This window comes from Amphibalanus amphitrite, unplaced genomic scaffold (assembly GCF_019059575.1).
Source record: "Amphibalanus amphitrite isolate SeventyFive unplaced genomic scaffold, NRLGWU_Aamphi_draft 000042F_arrow, whole genome shotgun sequence".
Taxonomy (NCBI): domain Eukaryota; kingdom Metazoa; phylum Arthropoda; class Thecostraca; order Balanomorpha; family Balanidae; genus Amphibalanus; species Amphibalanus amphitrite.
In genome coordinates this window covers 587,684-606,571 of record NW_024881538.1, presented here as the reverse complement: position 1 = coordinate 606,571, position 18,888 = coordinate 587,684, and the positions used below count along the sequence as shown (strand labels likewise).

Sequence of the window (18,888 nt, the reverse complement as noted above, 5' to 3'; positions counted from 1 at the left end):
GACGTCATAAGTGAACCTCTGCACGGTCTTCAGATGTCGCAACTTCACAACGCCCTCACTGCCAGAGGAGATGTCACAGGGAAATGAAACTTGCAGGATCTAGTATCCATTATGAGTCCCACAACTTGTATATCTCGGATTTTTCTTAAAGGTCATATGAGGTCAGGTCATTTTCGTGACCTCACCATTATAAGTCAATGGGGAAAAATGAAAACTGCTATTCTGGCGCCGGGAACGATCTCCAACTATCTCAAGCACACAGAATCGTGATTTGATGCACTTCTTGCAAGGTTGGATGCGTCATTTTTGCAATGTTGACCTTGCGTTACGTCATTTATGACGTCATCAAGGTCAAATTAGTTTTTCGTCAATAACTCTTGATCAAATTGAGCTAGCGAGTCGGGAAAGGCACCAATGGACTCAGGAAGGCCTGCCGAATCGAATGATATGCGACATGACCTCTTTCGACCAACTTCGTGACCTGGGGGTGCTGACCTGACCTTGACCTGAGGTCAACACCCCAAGTTGACCTGACCCGGACAAAAAGTATATCAATCGACGCGCCTGAGCGAGGCGAACACGATGCTGCCAAAATCGCGGCTCTGCGGCCGTTTTTTGCGAAGTTATTCACCAAAAACTGAACCGTACCCTGGGGCACTTGACCTGACCTCAGAGGTCACCGGTTGACCTTGGACCTTAAAATCGGGTACCAATCTCTGCGTCTCGTAACGGCGCACACGCTCGTTTTTTCCGCGACGCGCTAGCTCCACCAGGGGCGAAACGGCGAGGGGGGGGGGGTCGTACCCGCCCCCCCCCCCTCGGCCGGCGCGTATGTAGAAAACCAATAGGTCCGGCGAGGGTTAAAGTGCCCTGGGCCGGGAATATGTAGTGCTTGGTGTTGCGACTAGCCGACAATTTATCCGTGTTTTTATTTAGTGGTCCGTCATCTCAAGCCGGAGGTATTTCATCTGGAAAGCCGCGAGAAAATATGTGTTCAGCGATATTTAGTTGCAGTGAGAACGAGCGAATGTAAATCATGTAAAGGAAGAACGGCACTGATTTACCTGTTTGCATATACGTGAAATGCCATAGAATGAGTTAAGTGGTAAATGTGGCTTAATTTTTGCTCGGAACAGTTTAAAACCTATTCAATCATGTAAACTAAAGCTGCAATGATCATGTAGTCGCTGTTGAACCGGCTCTGATGCTTTGGTGTTGAATGGAGTTAATAGAAACCGTCATTTTAACCCACATTTTTTCCCGAATGTCGGAACACTTGGGACCCACCTACCCACCCGCATGAGTGTTGATGTCGTAACACAAATAAAGCAGTCACATCGGCCAGCAGCCCAGTGGCGAAGGTAAGCTAACGCCCATCACACAATGCCGTACCGCTACCGCACGGAGATGTTCGCTGATTCTTGTAGCCCGGTGGGTATTCATCCACCCGCCCCACCCTCACTCCTCAAAAAGGCACAGAGACGGTCGGTGATGATCTGTTTATTGTACCATGTAAAACTACTCACAGTTGAGAGGCCGCCGCCGCCTCATGCGCCCTGTGCGCGCACCTGGGCTAGACAGCGACCCGACGGCGGGTGTCTGGTCCTCACTGGTCACTGCGGTCACCGAGTCACTGCAGGTCACTGCAGACTATCACTGGTCACTGCGTGCCGGAGAGAGGACGGCGCCGGACGGCGGACGGCGGTGTAACGCGGTCCCGACGACAAATGAGTGCGATGAGAGGAGAAGGAACGTCATGTATCTACAGGAAGTAGTCAGGCTGAGGCGTCTTGGACGGCACGCCGCGGCTTTCCTTTGGTGCTGCCTCGAATATTGTGAAGTTTCGTCGCAGATGCTCGTCCAGCTCGAGAATGGCGGCGACGTTTCCACACCTGGCGGTCACAGGCGGAACTACAGGTTCACACGATGGACACATGTAGCAGCGTTCTCAAATGTGCCCCAACAACTGAGCAGCCAAATCATCAAAGGCCGAATTTGACCGTCGTAGCAACTACCCCAAAGAGTCTCAGAACCATGAATGAATATGTGAAAATGCGACAGATTAGCAATGCTAGCCAACGCAGAATAATGAAAGATGAAAGTCGATAATCGTCAACGCATATTACGAAAGAAGCAGCACAGTATTGGGATTCAGGTTCTCCACAGTCACTAGTAGGTACACTCGGGGGCAGATTGATGTTCCACCACTCCCTACCCATCGGGCTCCCATGGCTCAGCACTGGCTGCTGCCAGTGTTGCCTGCCCTCAGCACTGCAGTGCTCAGCACTGCCTGCCAGTGCCAGTGCTGCCAGTGCTGCCACTGGCAGCAGCCAGTCCTGAGCCATGGGAGCCCGATGGGTAGGGAGTGGTGGAACACCAATCTGCCCCCGAGTGTACCATCAATGACGCAAGTCACGCCAAGTCATCAAACAATGTGGTACATCAGCAGTCAGCACCTACCTACGTAAGCTCAAAACCACCAACACAACCTGCTCAAACCAGGAACAGTGCTCAAACTCACCATTTTCCGACCAGTCACGTAAACACTTAAACCTCGCCCTGGCAGGGGGAGGGGGGTTGATGCAACCCCGTAAGGTTTTTAAAGATTGCCTAAAAATGGCGGCCGCCAAATTTGGTACAGCCTATGGGGCAACCTTTTTACATATGACCTGAAAATTTCAGGTCCGGGTGACCTTGGGTCAGGTCACCAGGTCAGAAAAACCGGTACAAGGTCATGGTCAAATTTGAATTTTCTTTACGCACCTGTCCAACCCACAGTTTTGGACTGATTTCCTTCAAACTTCCAGGATGTGCTAAGTTCACCGAGTTGAATAACATATAGTTCGGGTTTTTTTATGTCAGGTCAGTGAGAGCCTAGAGGTCATTACGTCGTAATTACGGAGCGAGCGAAGCGAGCGGAGTCTTACGTAGAATAACGGAAATTTCTGAGTATGAGCGGCCGGCCGGCCGGCCGCGGTCACGATTCTGCGACGCTTATATCTCAGCAACCACTTGACCGATTTACATGCGGTAATTTTTGTAGGGTAGGTTCATTCCTTCTACCAAGTATTGGACGATTCTCGATGCATGTGGGCGACCCCTTATGCACAACGAAGAGGTGTCACTTTTGTAATAGTTGCAATATCTCGGTAACTACTGGGCCGATTGCGCTGAAAGTTGGCACGTAGGTAGGCACCCACTAGGCAATGAATATCCATGTGCCAGAGTTGGGATGCTGCTGCACGTGTGCACGTGCAGGGGTCGTTTCCAGATCTCGAGAACGGCTGGACCGATTGCGCTCAAATTTGGTACACGGTTAGGGGTCAGTTAGTAGGGTGCCGTGCACAAGTCAGTTGGGACCCATTTTGCACGTGCGCACGTGCAGGGTGCCGCTTGCAGATCTCGAGAACGGCTGGGCCGATTGTGCTCAAATTTGGCACATCGCTAGAGACCGGTTAGTAGGGTGCCGTGCACAAGTCAGCTGGAGGTACCCCCTCGAAATTTCGCACGTGCAAGGCCCACCCTCTCGCTCGCTCCGTTAGTCGCCCCAAAAGGCGTTATACTGGTGTTAAGCCTGTGGGAAAATACTAAATTCGGAAAATACTGGAGATATCCGCTTCGTTCTATCACGTTTGTGCTTTGAAACCACAGTACTTAACAGCAGGCCACTTGGTGCTTCTTTGTTTGATGTACTTATCCATGGGTCAGGTCAATTGAGATCAACTGAGGTCAAATGACGTTTTTGCCAATAACTTGGCACATGATGACGCTAGAGCTTAAAAATGGTGTCATTTTGTTCCTGGTGATCAGCCGAATCGAATGATATGCGATATGATGCAATTTGGTTTATTTGAACTTAATTTATTAATTAAAGTTTACTTAATAATTAAGAAAAGCTTTAAGTACACTTAAGCAAGCAATTAAGTATGTCATTCAATGCGCCTTGACGTGCTGAGTTCACTGGTGCTTTTCTTTTTGCTCTATCTTAATTAGATCAAAAGTTATAAGCGAAAAACTTTTGACCTGTTTTTAGCGAAATTTTTACATTAAAAAACTTAAATATTGACCTAGAGCAACCAAATTTACATAGCGGCGAGAACTCCAGAGGACCGACCTACCTACCAAATTTGGTGTTTCTAGGTGCCATAGGAGCCAATCGCGAGGGGGGTCGCATCAACCCCCTGCCAGGCCGTGTTATGAAAAATGCCCTGCCAGGGCGAGGGTTAAACACCCACCACCCGCCACACACAAACCCCAGCCCGTTCACCTCAATCTCAGCCAGCGGGCCGAGGAGCCCCAGCCGCGTCCTTCCCTCCGCGTCGCCCACTCACCGATAGCAGTAGTTGGGAGCTGACCACACAGTGAGCACAGTGTCGTCAAAGTGCCACTTGTAGCCCTCCATAACCAGCTGATGTGCCCGGCATATCATGTCCACGTTGTTGTTACGGTTGAACTGCTGCACAACGTCCGACCCAAACAGGTAGCCGGCGCCGCGCGGACTCACCCCCCAGCCCTGTGGGTCACAGAGGTCAGAGGAGGTCACAGACAGGTAGCCGGCGCCGCGCGGACTCGCCCCCCAGCCCTGAGGGTCACAGAGGTCAGAGGAGGTCACAGACAGGTAGCCGGCGCCGCGCGGACTCACCCCCCAGCCCTGCGGGTCAGGTCAGAGGAGGTCACAGACAGATAGCCGGCGCTGCGCGGACTCACCCCCCCCCCCCCTAGCCCTGAGGTTAAACGAGAGAGGTCTGAGGTCAAATACCAACCAGGTAGTCGGTCAGCGTTGCACGGACTCAGTCTTGGCCCACAGAGGTCAAAGGTCACACATGGCATAAGGGCCGACAGGTAGTCTACGCTACGTGGATCCACCCCTCAGCACTTTGGTAGCAGAGGTCACAGCGAGGTCATATCATAGATGTCACCTGAACAAGATGGGTATCGGGCGCAACGCAGGCTGATCCCCCAAGGCTACGGGTCACATAGAAGTCAGAAAGTATATCAATATTAGGATTCAGCACCCAACGTCGTCGTAAGTCACGTCACCCTCCTAGCGGCGTACAGGCAGCGAAAGTCACATAAGTCTCGAATCAGTCGCTCAAACGGTCAGGAAGGTCGAGGAGAATGGTCGAGGAAATGGTCGAGGGGAACAGTCGTGAGGAACGGTCAAGGGGAAATGAATCGTTCGAGGGTTGAGGAGAGACGATCATGAGGAAGGCCGGGGGAGAGACGGTAACTGGACAGCGCTGCGATTAAAACGAGGCCCACCCGCGAGTAGGATGAGAATTAGAGATTCAGGTGACCAGTCCCTCAATACGGACATAATACCCATGTAAATACAGCATGATCGGCGCGCGAAGAAATTCATTTTCCCGTAATATCGTACAAGCACAATTACTATGTGTAGTCACAAACCACAAACAAATGTTCTGCTGCATACCATACCGCGTCAAATCCCCGTCCAGTGAGTCAGTTTCGGACGGCAGTGACAGTGTCATTATCAATGTCAGTGTCAGTGTCACTAACGGTGTCGTGCATGCCTGACCTGCATATCGTCCGGATCGGACCAGAGCAGGTCACACATGGGGCCGTCGTGTGGCACCTCCTGTTTTCGGTCGATGGTGCGGATCTGGTCCAGCGTGTTTATCGTGGGCGACAGACCGCCGTGCACGCAGAAAATCTGCAGAATAAACGGTCATAAAGTCAGCAGGGCACGCACAAATCACAATATATGCCGAATAAGGGCACAAAGTCGGTCAGGGCACGCAGAATATCTTGATGGTGTCTGACAGTCCTCTTATAGTGCCTGACATTTGAAAGCGTCTCATAAACATACATAGTGCTTGCATTTCATATACTCTTTGAAACATGAGCCACGATTACACTGGTCTGCGTGATTTATAAGGTCAATGGTTTCTGAACCGTTTATAGGTCAGTTTTTCACGCTGATTCCGGAAATGGAATCCGCTTTGCTCGATTAGCTCGATCTTTTAAGATACGTTGTTTTGCCCATATGAACAAAGCCATGCTGATTGGCTTAGTATAGTTAATCCCACGGAAGCATATATATGTTTTAAACTACAAATTGACCCACTATAAGTGAATTCCGATCACAGTACACACGCAACGCTGCGACACAAATGGCCTTTTCACGGATTTCCGACTGTGTTGAGCACATGGGACGTCCCTTCTTCAAGCAGCAACAATAGTCCGCCAGGAAGTTGACGTCCCACCGACCCTCGTACCGTTTTTCATCACACGTATGTCTTTATGGAAACATTCTACCTGCTCTTCAGTATAATCACCAGTTTTCTGGGAAATAATCGAGATGGGACCTAAACAAGTGCAAAATGTATCCGTATGCCCACTCCAATGTGCATATTAATGCATCGGTCTGTATCCTTGACATAGTGTGGAAACTCGAGCTTATCGAGAAAAATTGGATACCTTTTCCGATTTCGGCACACAAAACTTGCATTAGAACAGTTGAGAAATTTTCAATCTTGGGGAAAATGTATCAGTATGCCCACTCAAATATGCATATTAATACATCAGTGTGTGGGCTGTTATACTTGACATAGTGTGAAAACTGGAGCTAATGGAGAAAAATGGATAGCTTTTTTGGATTCAGCACACGAAGCTTGTATTATAGAACAGCTGAGAAATCTCCAACTGTGGGGAACAATGCATCAGTATGCCCACTCCAGGATGCATATTAATACATCAGTGTGTGAGCTTTTATCATTGACATAGTGTAAAAACTCGAGCTAATCGAGAAAAATGGATAGCTTTTTTGAATTCAGCACACGAAACTTGTGTTAGAACAGCTGAGAAATATCCAACCTTGGGGAAAAATACATCAGCATGCCCACTCCAATATGCATATTAATGCATCAGTGTGTGAACTTTTATCCTTGACATAGTTTGAAAACTCGAGCTAATCGAAAAAAAATGGGCGGCTTTTTCGGATTCAGCACACAAAACTTGTATAAAAACAGCTGAGAAACCTCCGACCTTTTGAAAAAAGTTTTGAAACGCAGGCCAGTGTTAGCGGAAACATCGCCGACAATCCGACCAAACATTGGATATTACTCCAGCTTCAGCACTCTGCAGTCCCAAAAAAAGCTAGCTGAGCGGTATCTACCTTTCCGTCGATGATGGCCGAGAGGCTGAGGAAGTCGAAGATCTCTGTGCAGTAGCGCCAGACGGTGACGCTGCCGTATTTGCGCATACACTCCTCGTAGAAGCCGTACACCTGGGTGATCTGACGCGACTCGTGGTTTCCGCGGATCAGCGTGATCCGGTCCGGATAACGGACCTGGAAACGGGGGGGGGGGGGGGACGTGATCGGCAGCTGAGGCTTATCTGGTGAGTCTCACTTTTCTGGTGAGCTGGTGAAATTTCACTTTTACGTACACAATCGTGTTTGAGGGGAAATTCAACATGCTCCAATTAGGTACCAGCTGCCGTCGAATTTTCTTGAGGAGACCTAATCCTGTCATGAACAATATCAATATGTCAATTGCCATAAATAATTTGTGTTTGCAGAAGACATGACAAATCAAGTGACAAATTACGTCCACGGTTATTTCTCATAGAAAAATCAAAACCGAAAAAATCATGTCAGGGCACCTGCAGGCAATAAAACGTGTAATGAAATGCAAGGCATGGATTCTACCCAGTCTAAAATACCTCTTAGCACCCAAAATACATGAACCCGTCTCAATACCAGTTCCTATGCAGGTCTTACCTTCAGTGCCAGCAGAAGGAGGAATGTTTCGACGCTGTAGAAGCCCCGGTCGACAAAGTCGCCCATGAACAGATAGTTGGTGTCGGGCACATCACCTCCCACCTTGAAGAGCTCCTTCAGATCGTAGAACTGGCCGTGAATGTCGCCACACACCTGTAAACCAACAGTTCGAGTGTCTCAACTGGTTGACAAACACACTGGCCTCTGATGTACTGCTAAAGCACTACTAGCATGCATTGGTATTCAGTTACATTTTTACTGCAACCAAAATAAAAATAAAATGAGCAGTAATGTGATAAAAAATCGAAGATGTTACAGTAATCACAAACTAGGAAAAAAAAACAGTAAAAACATAATTTTCAGCAAATGAACTTATACTCACAGTAACAGGGGAGTCGACTCTTTGGACATTGCTTTCTTCAACTAGAATTTCCCTGGCTTTGGCACATAGTGCTTTGACCTCTGACTCTTTGATAATCTCACATCTGCGCAGCTGTTCAATCTGCCTGTCCAGATCACTTGTGTCACACATTCTGCCTCCTGAAAACACAAGAGCACAGTCTTATAATGAACATATATTATATAACATGACCAGCAATGATATATGTACAAATAAGTGAATATCTATGATCTCACTGGATCTCAGGCAAAAAATGAGACTCGGATCTGTGATCCCTACGCATCTCTCGATATATCGACACCTTTTTTTAAACCCCACATCTGCTCTCCCGTGAATTTCCGGGAGGCACGAAAGATCTCCCTTTAAAAGTGTCCAATCGTCCGATCCTGATCAAATATGTGTGTTCGTAGGCCTGTTCTGGTATTGCTTTATCTGCTAAGACAGACAAACTTGAGAAAAATCGGGTGATTGTACCTTTTTTGAAGGTCTCTAACCAACTTGTCTGAAATTCACCGGAGAACAAATGTGGGGTTTAAAAAAAAGGTGTCGATATATGGGAGCTGGATCTATGATCCCGTCGGATCCGAGAACAGGATCCGTGGGATCAGATCCCAGCTCCATTTTCTCGGATCCACGCAAGTGACGCACATGTCTGCTAATAACAACTATACAATGTAGCGATGTTTGCTGCACATTTCTGTGCTGTAAAAGTGTAAAGTCAATATCGATCAATTCTAGCCACTTTCCAGCCCCCTTCCCACTTTGGATGTCATATTGCCTATTTTCAGCAGCCTTCTGAGTGAACGTAGGTATGTGATGTAACCTTGCATTTGCAATGTGGTTAATTAGCCTCAAAATGCTACTCAATGCTTAAGGACATCATTTGGAATGGTTTCCAAACTAGTGATGTCAATTTCAGAAAGCATATGTCCAATGTCTGTCCAATGTCCAATACTTATGTCGACCGTCCGTCCAAAAATGTCCAAGCCAGCCATTTGTCCAAAGATGTCCGACATCTACGCAATAGTTTACACTCAATACCGTTATTTAATTTGCTTTTAATGTATCGTTACCAGCTCAAAAGTGGTAACCAGTATAACGCCTTTTGGGGCGACTAACGGAGCGAGCGAGAGGGTGGGCCTTGCACGTGCGAAATTCGAGGGGGTACCTCCAACTGACTTGTGCACGGCACCCTACTAACTGGTCTCTAGCGATGTGCCAAATTTGGGCACAATCGGCCCAGCCGTTCTCGAGATCTGGAAGCGGCACCCTGCACGTGCGCACGTGCAAAATGGGTCCCAACTGACTTGTGCACGGCACCCTACTAACCGGTCCCTAACCGTGTACCAAATTTGAGCGCAATCGGTCCAGCCGTTTCCGAGATCTGGAAACGACCCCTGCACGTGCGCACGTGCAGCAGCACCCTAACTCTGGCACATGTGTATGCAGTGCCTAGTGGGTGCCTACCTACATGCCAACTTTCAGCGCAATCGGCCAAGTAGTTACCGAGATATTGCAACAATTACAAAACTGACACCTCTTCGTTTTGCACGTGGCACGTGCATAAGGGGTCACCCACATGCATCGGGAATAGTCCAATACTTGGTAGAAGGAATGAAGCTACCCTACAAAAATTACCGCGTGTAAATCGGTCAAGTGGTTGCTGAGATATAAGCCTCGCAAAAGCGTGACCACGGCCGGCCGGCCGGCCGGCCGGCCGCTCATACTCAGAAATTTCTGTTAATCTAAGGAAAGACTACGCTCGCTTCGCTCGCTCCGTAATCATATCGAAAGCTGAGCTTTCTTATAGCCAATCAATGTTAAACACGATTACTTTATAAAAATGTTGAGGTGTAGCAAGCGATTGTCCAAAGTTGTCCAAAGCCTGCTGTCATTGTCCAACCAAATTCCGAATTGGATGTTGGACAAAGTCGGAATTCCGAAGATTCAAGTTCCAATTGACACCACTATTCCAAACATTCCACAAGGATGCATTAAATAAACCTTAAAAAACTTAAGAAAAGAAAATATATACCTGTATAGTTAAGTGTATAGCCATGTCTCAAGAGTGTCAAAACTCTTTTCTCAGTTAAGGTAAAATAAAACATAATCTAACCACTGACTCAGAGTCGGGCTAGGCTGGTTCTTGGTACCTAACCTTGGTTGACTTTTTTATTTGTAATACTTTATTGAGAAGTTTTCGGAGCCGATAACGAATGTAGCATTCATTTGAGGATTTGGGAAGTACTTTTAGAGAAGAGACTACATAAAATGTGACAGAGGCATCATTGGTGGTAGCTACCTACTGGCCAAGAACGACTGGTGGGACAAATGCTGGTTGACCTGAATGGATCCGCACCCAACCTACCTCAAATGCACACATGCATTGTCAAACAAAACTAGCGTGAGAATCAGCACCCCTAAATATCCTAGCGAAGACTCATCTGCTTCTCTTCCACAAAATCTAGCAGGTCCTGGTTTTCATGACAAATAAGTCATTGACCTGACCCGGAAGGTCAGCCAATGATCTAAAATATCGAAATCGGTGAGCATTTGCCTCCTCGTCACGAGACACGAGCAATACCCGAGCAATACCCTCTTTTTTCCGCGAGGCTCTATCTCGATCAAGAGTCGAGCGGTCCAGATTGGGAGAGGGACCGATCGAACCCAGGGCCAATATATTCGGTCGCAGTTTTTTATCAGCAGGCTGCGAGCATGCTGCTATTTCTTGGCTACTCATTGGTCAAATTCACGTGGTCTCTTCATTTGACCAATGAAAGGCCAAGAAGTGCCAGCAATAACCTCCTTATATGGGAAAAACCGACAGCATGCTGATAAAAAACAGCGACCGAACTGAGCTCATGTCTGCAGTCTGATGGAGCTTACTCAGCCCATCTCTTGTATATGTCAGCCACAGTGAAAATGCCTGAATTTATGGCAATGACCGCACTAGTGATCTGTCACACTCGCACACTTAAGCACAATGAACAGTGCTAAGTGCTCTCATAAATGTGCAGTAGTTGCACAGTCGTCCGTCCGCGCATTTCGTGTTTGTTTCATTAGCAAGCTACGAGAGAAAACTCTAGAGGCATGTAGGCCATGTAGCATAGAGCCTGTGTACTGTCCGACCGCACACAGCGCCAATGAACACCCCTCAGGTGATATCTAAAAACAGGGCACCAGAGGGCATACATATCACGTGGTTACTGTGAAATCTCATTATTGGTAAAGCTAGTGTCACCGTCGGCGGTAGGTAGGTAGCAGTAGGTAGGTAGTTTGGGTTGCAGGTTGGTAGGCTATGGGTTGGTAGGTTTTAGGTGTGTAGGTTGGTGGTTGTAGGTTAGTAGGTAAGGTTAGGTCAGGTTAGATTGTTTTTCAGTTTTACTCTAACTTCATCTACACATTTACCAGTTGGGTAGCGGCGGCAATGACGCAAGGTTTACCGACGCCAAAATCTCTATATTTTAATGCCTTGAAGATAAGGGTTGCCACGTGACAATTTCAAAAGCCTTGATCAAGTCGCCCCAGGCGCCCTGTTTTCATATTCCACCGGCAGCCATTAGGCAAGCCGCTAGCCGGTAAAAGTATACATTAGGTCCGAGTGCCTGTTAAAAGATAAAGTTTTCACATTCTTACATTATTTGACATCCTGAATCCAAAAATGATGTACTGGAAACGTGGAAAAAACACCAAATCACAACCCATTTCACTACAATACCACCCGGCGGCATTAACACGCGACGAATGAAAAACGTGGGCGCTGTAGCGCTGCCATATGTGGATTGCTGCCATTTCAGTGGAAATTTTAGGAACAGGGGTTTTGGGTGGGGAAAAAGAAAACGATACGAATGGTGTGATGAAAGTGACGTCATAATTACAAAAAGGAACCTAACCTAACCTAACCTAACCTAACCTAACCTAACCTACTGATGTTTGCCTACCGGGGATAGGGAAAAAGTTACTTGCAGGAATAGATTGCAGGCAAGAGTAAATCAAATATTTTTAGGTTAAGTGGTTATGTATCTGGCTTCAGGCCGAAGGTGGTCATGCATCAGGCTTCAGGCCTTCGGCCTGAAGCCAGATACATAACCACTTAACCTAAAAATATTTGATTTACTCTTGCCTGTAATCTCTCCTAAGGCATTGCCTTCGGCACTGCGCTGCTTCGCCGCGAGAAGAATTATGACGTCATTATTCACAGTTGAATAGCAACTGTTAGATATCATCCTTGATTTACTTGACCTTGGCCAGCTTTGCGCAAGTAATTGCCGCCCGGCACATTGCGCTAGTGTGGAGTTGGTGTGGAGTGCGGTAGCGATTTGCGGTAACTGTAAGTATTTTATAGGCATGGGTGTAACTTTGTATACTTTCGAGGTCCCATGTGGGACCCCAATGCGAACATTTGGGACCCCAATTGTCATTTTGGGACCCCAATAGTGGAGGCCCCCGAGACGCACCAGCTACTTTGCAAACGGAGGTCCGATGTTCATATAAAAGGTTCTCTGTTTAAATAGGAGGCCCCTTGGACAAATCGGAGGCCCTGTTGGACAAATAGGAGGCCCCCTGAACAAGTAGGAGACCCCCTGAACAAGTAGGAGGCCTCCGGAAAACAGGAGGCCCCCTGGAGAAATAGGAGGCTCTCTGGACAAGCAGGAGGCCTCCTGGACAAATAGGAGGCCCCCTGCAAAATAGGAGGCCCCCTGGACAAATAGGAGGTCCTAGACCTAGACAAACAGGAGGCCCCTTTCACAAAAGGAGGCCCCCTGGACAAATAGGAGGCCCCATGGACAAGTAGGAGGCCCTCTGTACAAATAGGAGGCCCCCTGCAAAAATAGGAGGCCCCCTGGACAAATAGAAGGTCCTAGACCTAGACAAACAGGAGGCCCCTTTCACAAAAGGAGGCCCCCTGGACAAATAGGAGGCCCCTTTCACAAAAGGAGGCCCCCTGAACAAGAAGGAGGCCCCCTGGATAAAGAGGAGGCCCCCTAAAAATAGGAGCCCTCTGGATAAATAGGAGGCCGCTTGGAAAATAAGAGGCTACTTTAACCAATAGGAGGCCCCCTGGACAAATAGGAGGCCCCCTGAACACGTAGGAGGCACGCTGGACAAATAGGAGGCCTCTTGGGCAAAGAGGCCCCCTAGAAAAATAACAGGTCCCTTGGACAAATAGGAGGCCCCCTGGACAAGTAGGGGACCTCTTGAACAAATAGGAGGCTCCATGGACAAGTAGGAGCTAGAGGCCCTCTGTACGAATAGGAGGCCCCCTGGACAAATAGAAGGCTCCCTTAACAAAAAGGAGTCCCTTAAAAAAGGAGGCCCCGGGACAAGTAGGAGACCCTTGGACAAATAGGAGGCCCCTGCACAAATATGAGACCCCTAGTCGAATAAAAGACCCCTGGATAAATAGGAGGCCCCTGGACAAATAGGAGGCCCCTGAACACGTAGGAGGCCCTATAGATAAAGAGGAATCCCCCTGGAAAATAGAAGCCCCCTGGATAAATAGGGGACCTTCTGGAGAAACAGGAGGCCTCCTGGACAAATAGGAGGCCCCCTAGACAAACAGGAGGCCCTCTGTAACAGTAGGAGGCTCTCTGTACGTACAAGAGACCGGCGCTCGACCTGTAGAAGCTTAGCTGTATGTACACTAGGAGGCTCTCTGTGCAAGTAGTCGAAGTAGGAGGCTCTCTGTACTGTACCTACAATTACAAATAAGAGGCCCCCTGGGCAACTTAGATGCAACACAAATCGGAGGTCACCTATAAAAAGCGGGACTCTGTTGGAATACCTGATTTGATAAATTATTTCCTGATATTCAAATTACTTAGGTAATCCTCGTCCGCACATGGGGGGGGGCAGTAGTTGCCACCCCCCCCCCCGCCCTAGGTAGTTTTTTCTGCTCTGCACTAAACATTTTGATTGCTAGAAGTCGGATGTTTCGTAGGTATAGCTGCTGCTCTATCCTTTTTTAGCGTCCACTGAAAATTTCAAGTTTCTGTGGTTTTTGGTTTCGGAGATATGACCTATTTCTTCAGGTAATGTCATAACCCAAATGACGGATACCCAATATCTTGCGTTGGCGTTGGGTCTTGTGAGCTTTTGACACCTTGATTTCGGCCTTTTTTGTCAGTCTTACCTCCCACCTATCATGGAACATGTTGTTCAATGATGTAGACATGCCAGGGTCAGGGTCAAGGTCAACCTAGGTCGTCTAAAAATATTGCGTTTTAGGCGAGCTGAATTTACTTTCGTGAAGTTTCTTTGACTGCATTTTTGGTAAAAGCTTCTCAGTTCATGATCTCATGTAAGATGGACACATTCACAATCGGTGCACACATCAGTATACACACAGACACACACAGACATGCAAACACATGTCATTGACCTTGAGCTAACTTGACCTGAAATGACCACAGCCAGCAAAAACCTAGTCGGATAGTGTGACAAAGAGGTTCTAGGTGGCTTGGCACCACAATACGACAGCGTTATCGGTATATGATGAGCAGCGCACGTGATATTCCAACGGGCAACGGTGACCCCAAACAGCAACATTCTTTAGATTTAAAGACATGATGTGGAGATGAATTGTGAATTAAAATGAAATCGGACTTACTCCACAAGAGTTCGTTGGGTCGGAGCTTTCGAATTGTATTACAATTCTTCGTCAGCGAGAGTCGTATCGGATGTTAAGATCGAATCGAAGGTACAGTGCGGATCGAACAAAATATGGGTCGGACAGGAGGGTCTCTGAGGCAACTAGTTGGTCTTGAAATAAACATACAAACACTGGGAAAACACGTGAATAATAACAGGATGCACACTTACTAGAAAAAGCCTGTAAAATGGGTATAAAACACACTAGTAAAATATCTAATACAAAATATAGGCAGGTAGGTAAAAATACAGTTAATGACATGTAAAAAATTGCATAGATTAGGTGCAAACAGTACCTAAAGCAGAGATAAAGCTTTACAAAAACACGAATAGTAAACTAGACTAAGATATAAAATATCAAAATGATAATTTCTATAAATGAACTCTTTCGGTTCCGTTCGCTGGTCCCTGCTTCTACCAACTGAAGCGAGAAGCCAACAAGATCGGCATTCAGCTCGTGTCGAAGCCGTCGCAGACCATCGGGACCCTCCTCTGTAGCCAAGCCAAGCACCGTCTACCCAAGCAGCAGGAGAGCAATGTCATCTACTGCATCGAGTGCTCCTGCCGGGTAGAAGGTGACCCGGTCGTCTACATCGGAGAAACGGACCGAGAACTTGGAACCAGAGTCCGCGAGCACCGAGAGAGCTGGGCTGGCTCGGTCCGCTCCAGAGCCAACGCTTCAGCGTTCAGCACGCACCGGGACTGCACGCCGGCCTTCGACGACGCCAAAATCCTGAACCGTGCCTGCCACCACCAGATGAGACTCCTTCTCGAATCGGCCTACATTCGGACCGTGGGACGGCGGGAAGCCGTCCTAGTGTCACCCAATGACGCGAATGTGAACCGCAACTCTGGTGCCCTGCTGCAAGACAGGTGGCTTCCCATTATTCGCCGTTTCTGCCGTTAAAAAGTTCATTTATAGAAATTATCATTTTGATATTTTATATCTTAGTCTAGTTTACTATTCGTGTTTTTGTAAAGCTTTATCTCTGCTTTAGGTACTGTTTGCACCTAATCTATGCAATTTTTTACATGTCATTAACTGTATTTTTACCTACCTGCCTATATTTTGTATTAGATATTTTACTAGTGTGTTTTATACCCATTTTACAGGCTTTTTCTAGTAAGTGTGCATCCTGTTATTATTCACGTGTTTTCCCAGTGTTTGTATGTTTATTTCAAGACCAACTAGTTGCCTCAGAGACCCTCCTGTCCGACCCATATTTTGTTCGATCCGCACTGTACCTTCGATTCGATCTTAACATCCGATACGACTCTCGCTGACGAAGAATTGTAATACAATTCGAAAGCTCCGACCCAACGAACTCTTGTGGAGTAAGTCCGATTTCATTTTAATTCAACATTCTTTAGTTTGACCTGACCTGGAAGGTCAATGACTGACCTGATGAGGTAAAATTGGTATCATTGGATTCGTCTCTTCCCAAAGAATCTGTTGCTCTTGACGTCATCGGTATATCTTGTAAGAAAAAAAAATTGTGGTGATGTCGAATAAGATACCTACACAACACAAGCAGCGGGCCAACCCATCATATACCGATGACGCTGCCGTATTGGTGCCAAGCCAGCTAGAACAGCTCTTTGTCACACTATCCGACTGATTTGCTGGCTGTGGTCATTTCACGTCAAGTTAGGTCAAGGTTAATGATATGTGTTTGTATGTCTGTGTATGTCGGTGTATGTACTGATGTGTGCACACGCACAGATCGGTTTGTGTGTCCCTATTACACTTGATCATGAACTGAGAAGCTTTTACTAAACATACAGTCAAAGAAACTTCACGAAAAGTAAATTCAGCTTGCCTAAAGCGCAATTATTTTAGATGACCTAGGTTGGCCTTGACCCTGACATCTGTACATCGCAGAACAACATGTTCAATGATAGGTGGGAGGTAAGACTGGCAAAAAAGCCGAAATCAGCGCGTCAAAAGCTCACAAGGCCCATAGCCATCACAAGATATTGGGTATTCGTCATTTAGGACATGACATGACCTGAAGAACAAGGTCATATCTCCAAACCCAAAAGCCACAGAAACTTGAAATTTTCAATGGACGCTGAGAAATGATAGAAAAGCAGCTATAAAAAAAAATCAGGTTTTAGCTTTCAAAATGTTAAGTGTAGAGCAGAAAAACTAACTTGGGGGTGGCGACCCTCCCCCCAGGTGCGGGCGAAGGTTAACCCTCACATTTTCTGGGGTAGGCTTACAGCTAGATTCCTTGCGCAATGCTGTGCCGTTAATTTTTTTGTATAATAAAGGCATTATGTTTTATTGTCAACAGTGAAAAAGCCAGAAATTTTCGTCGATTTTGGATGCCGCGGGGGATATTTATATACAATGTCACCCTGCTGGCCTGGATCCACCAGACCTACCATCTCTTTATCAATATTCAAAAAAAAATCATGGCATCAGAGCTGTGACGAAAAATAAGTGGCCTAAATCCAATGAGAAAACTGGATTTGGGGGTAGGTACCCCAGGTTTGGCTTCTGAGCCTCTGGTCCCCAAATGAAAATTTCTTAGAGGAGGCCCTGGCGTGGTTCGTAAATTACCGCTTCCGCAATTGGAGGCCCCTAATTGCTTGGAGGCCCCCACTAAATGGACCCCCTTGGCCCCCTTGGACGTTTGGGACCCCAATGGTGATGTCAAAGTTTCACCCATGTTTATAGGTGCTTTGATACCAGTGCTGCCAGATGGGGAAGGCTGTAATCCTCCAGATCAGTTACAAAAATCCTCCAGATTCCTCCAAATCCTATTGGTAGATATAGAAAGGCGGTCTTGGACGCTGCGGGGGGCTATACCCCCAAAAAAGTTTCACCAAATTCTAAAAACTCATCGGATTTCGAATCCTTTCGCACTGCTGTGCAGTTTAAAAGATACTTTTTCTTATAAAAGTTGTTTCGTTTTCGTTTTATCCTCCAAAAAGAAACGAAAATTTTCGTCGATTTCGGGCGCTGCAGGGGAACCGGGGGCATTTGCCCCAAATGTCCCCCTAAGATCCGCCAGTAGTTTGGCACCCTCGTAGATATAGCTACAGACTGAGACATTCTGCAGTCTCACGGTGATAAAGGACGTGGTATATCCTAACGGGTAGGGTGACGCTTGGCAGGAAAATGCCTTTTTAGTCTTGAATGTGTTATATTTTTCCATGAAATTGAATATAATAATCGGGCGACAAATCCTCCAGATTTTCCTCCAGAATCAAAAATCCTCCGAAAGCGAAATTTGTCCGCAAATAGAGTTCAAAATCCTCCAGATTTGCGGAAATCCTCCAAATCTGGCAGCACTGTTTGATACTTGGTTCCAGAAGGAATAACTATCAGATATGAAATGAGGAGTTCAAAATACATCGTATAGTATGCTTTTCATAATCGGTTCGCCACTCGGACCTTATATATACTAATACCCCGCTCTAGCCACTATTGCCTATTTATAGGTTTGAGGTTAGGTTGTGATGATGATGATCTGGGATTTTAGGGCGCCCGGACTGCAATGGTCATCAGCGCCCATAAGATAAGGTTGGGTCAGGGAAGTTAAGATTAACTCTGCATAACTAGGTACTTTCTCACCTGTTTCAAAGTGCTAGACGCTAGTCGAATCTTGAAGGTCGAGATGAAAATAAAGCCGACTTGGACACGGCTCGCAACTAAATAGGTACCCACAGTCTTTCAACAATTAAAAAATTGAAATCAGTGAATCATTTACACAAGTGACAACCTCATTGATATAATATTGCCCTGTAATTGTAATGAGATCAAGTCCCCCTAATCAACACACTTTCTCTCTCGACGACTACCAGTGAAATGACGAGCGCCGAATTCGTCGCAACGTCATAAGAGATCCTTCGTAGGGTAAATTAATTTTGACGTCACAAATTTTGACGAATCAAATTTATTCATTTATCTATTTATCTGTGCACTCGAGTTCAGAAGCTGTAAAAGAAAAGAATTCTGTTTTATACATAGAAAGGATGCTTGAATTCTATTTCAGAGTATATTTTTAAAGAAATTTGTATTTTGATTTCACATTTTGCGTTCATAAGGCCTTGATTTTGACACAAACTTAATCGATCCAGTGAC

General features: G+C 46.6%; 1 protein-coding gene across 2 annotated transcripts; it reads right to left on the bottom strand.

The window, feature by feature from the left end:
• Positions 1-1,480: 1,480 nt before the first annotated feature.
• Positions 1,481-18,641, bottom strand: LOC122376266 (serine/threonine-protein phosphatase 4 catalytic subunit). Of its 2 annotated transcripts, none has more exons than XM_043356070.1 (7): positions 18,379-18,641; positions 8,127-8,284; positions 7,745-7,897; positions 7,139-7,312; positions 5,540-5,674; positions 4,332-4,513; positions 1,481-1,892 (listed from the first exon to the last, which is right to left on the bottom strand). In XM_043356070.1, the coding sequence occupies exons 2-7, from the start codon at positions 8,274-8,276 to the stop codon at positions 1,763-1,765; spliced, it is 924 nt and encodes a 307-aa protein (XP_043212005.1). In that variant the 5' UTR covers positions 8,277-8,284; positions 18,379-18,641; the 3' UTR covers positions 1,481-1,762. The 2 variants fall into 2 exon arrangements, with proteins under 2 accessions (XP_043212005.1, XP_043212009.1); XM_043356074.1 differs by having other exon boundaries at positions 18,587-18,612.
• Between the last annotated feature and the right edge of the window lie 247 nt (positions 18,642-18,888).

Bases quoted from the DNA above. Each gene is read 5' to 3' on its own strand.
- LOC122376266 (XM_043356070.1), bottom strand. From the start codon at position 8,276: ATGTGTGACACAAGTGATCTGGACAGGCAGATTGAACAGCTGCGCAGA. The intron at 7,898-8,126 runs GTGAGTATAAGT...GTTGGTTTACAG, and splicing joins GAGTCGACTCCCCTGTTACT to GTGTGTGGCGACATTCACGG. The intron at 4,514-5,539 runs GTCAGGCATGCA...TGTGACCCACAG, and splicing joins CCGATCCGGACGATATGCAG to GGCTGGGGGGTGAGTCCGCG.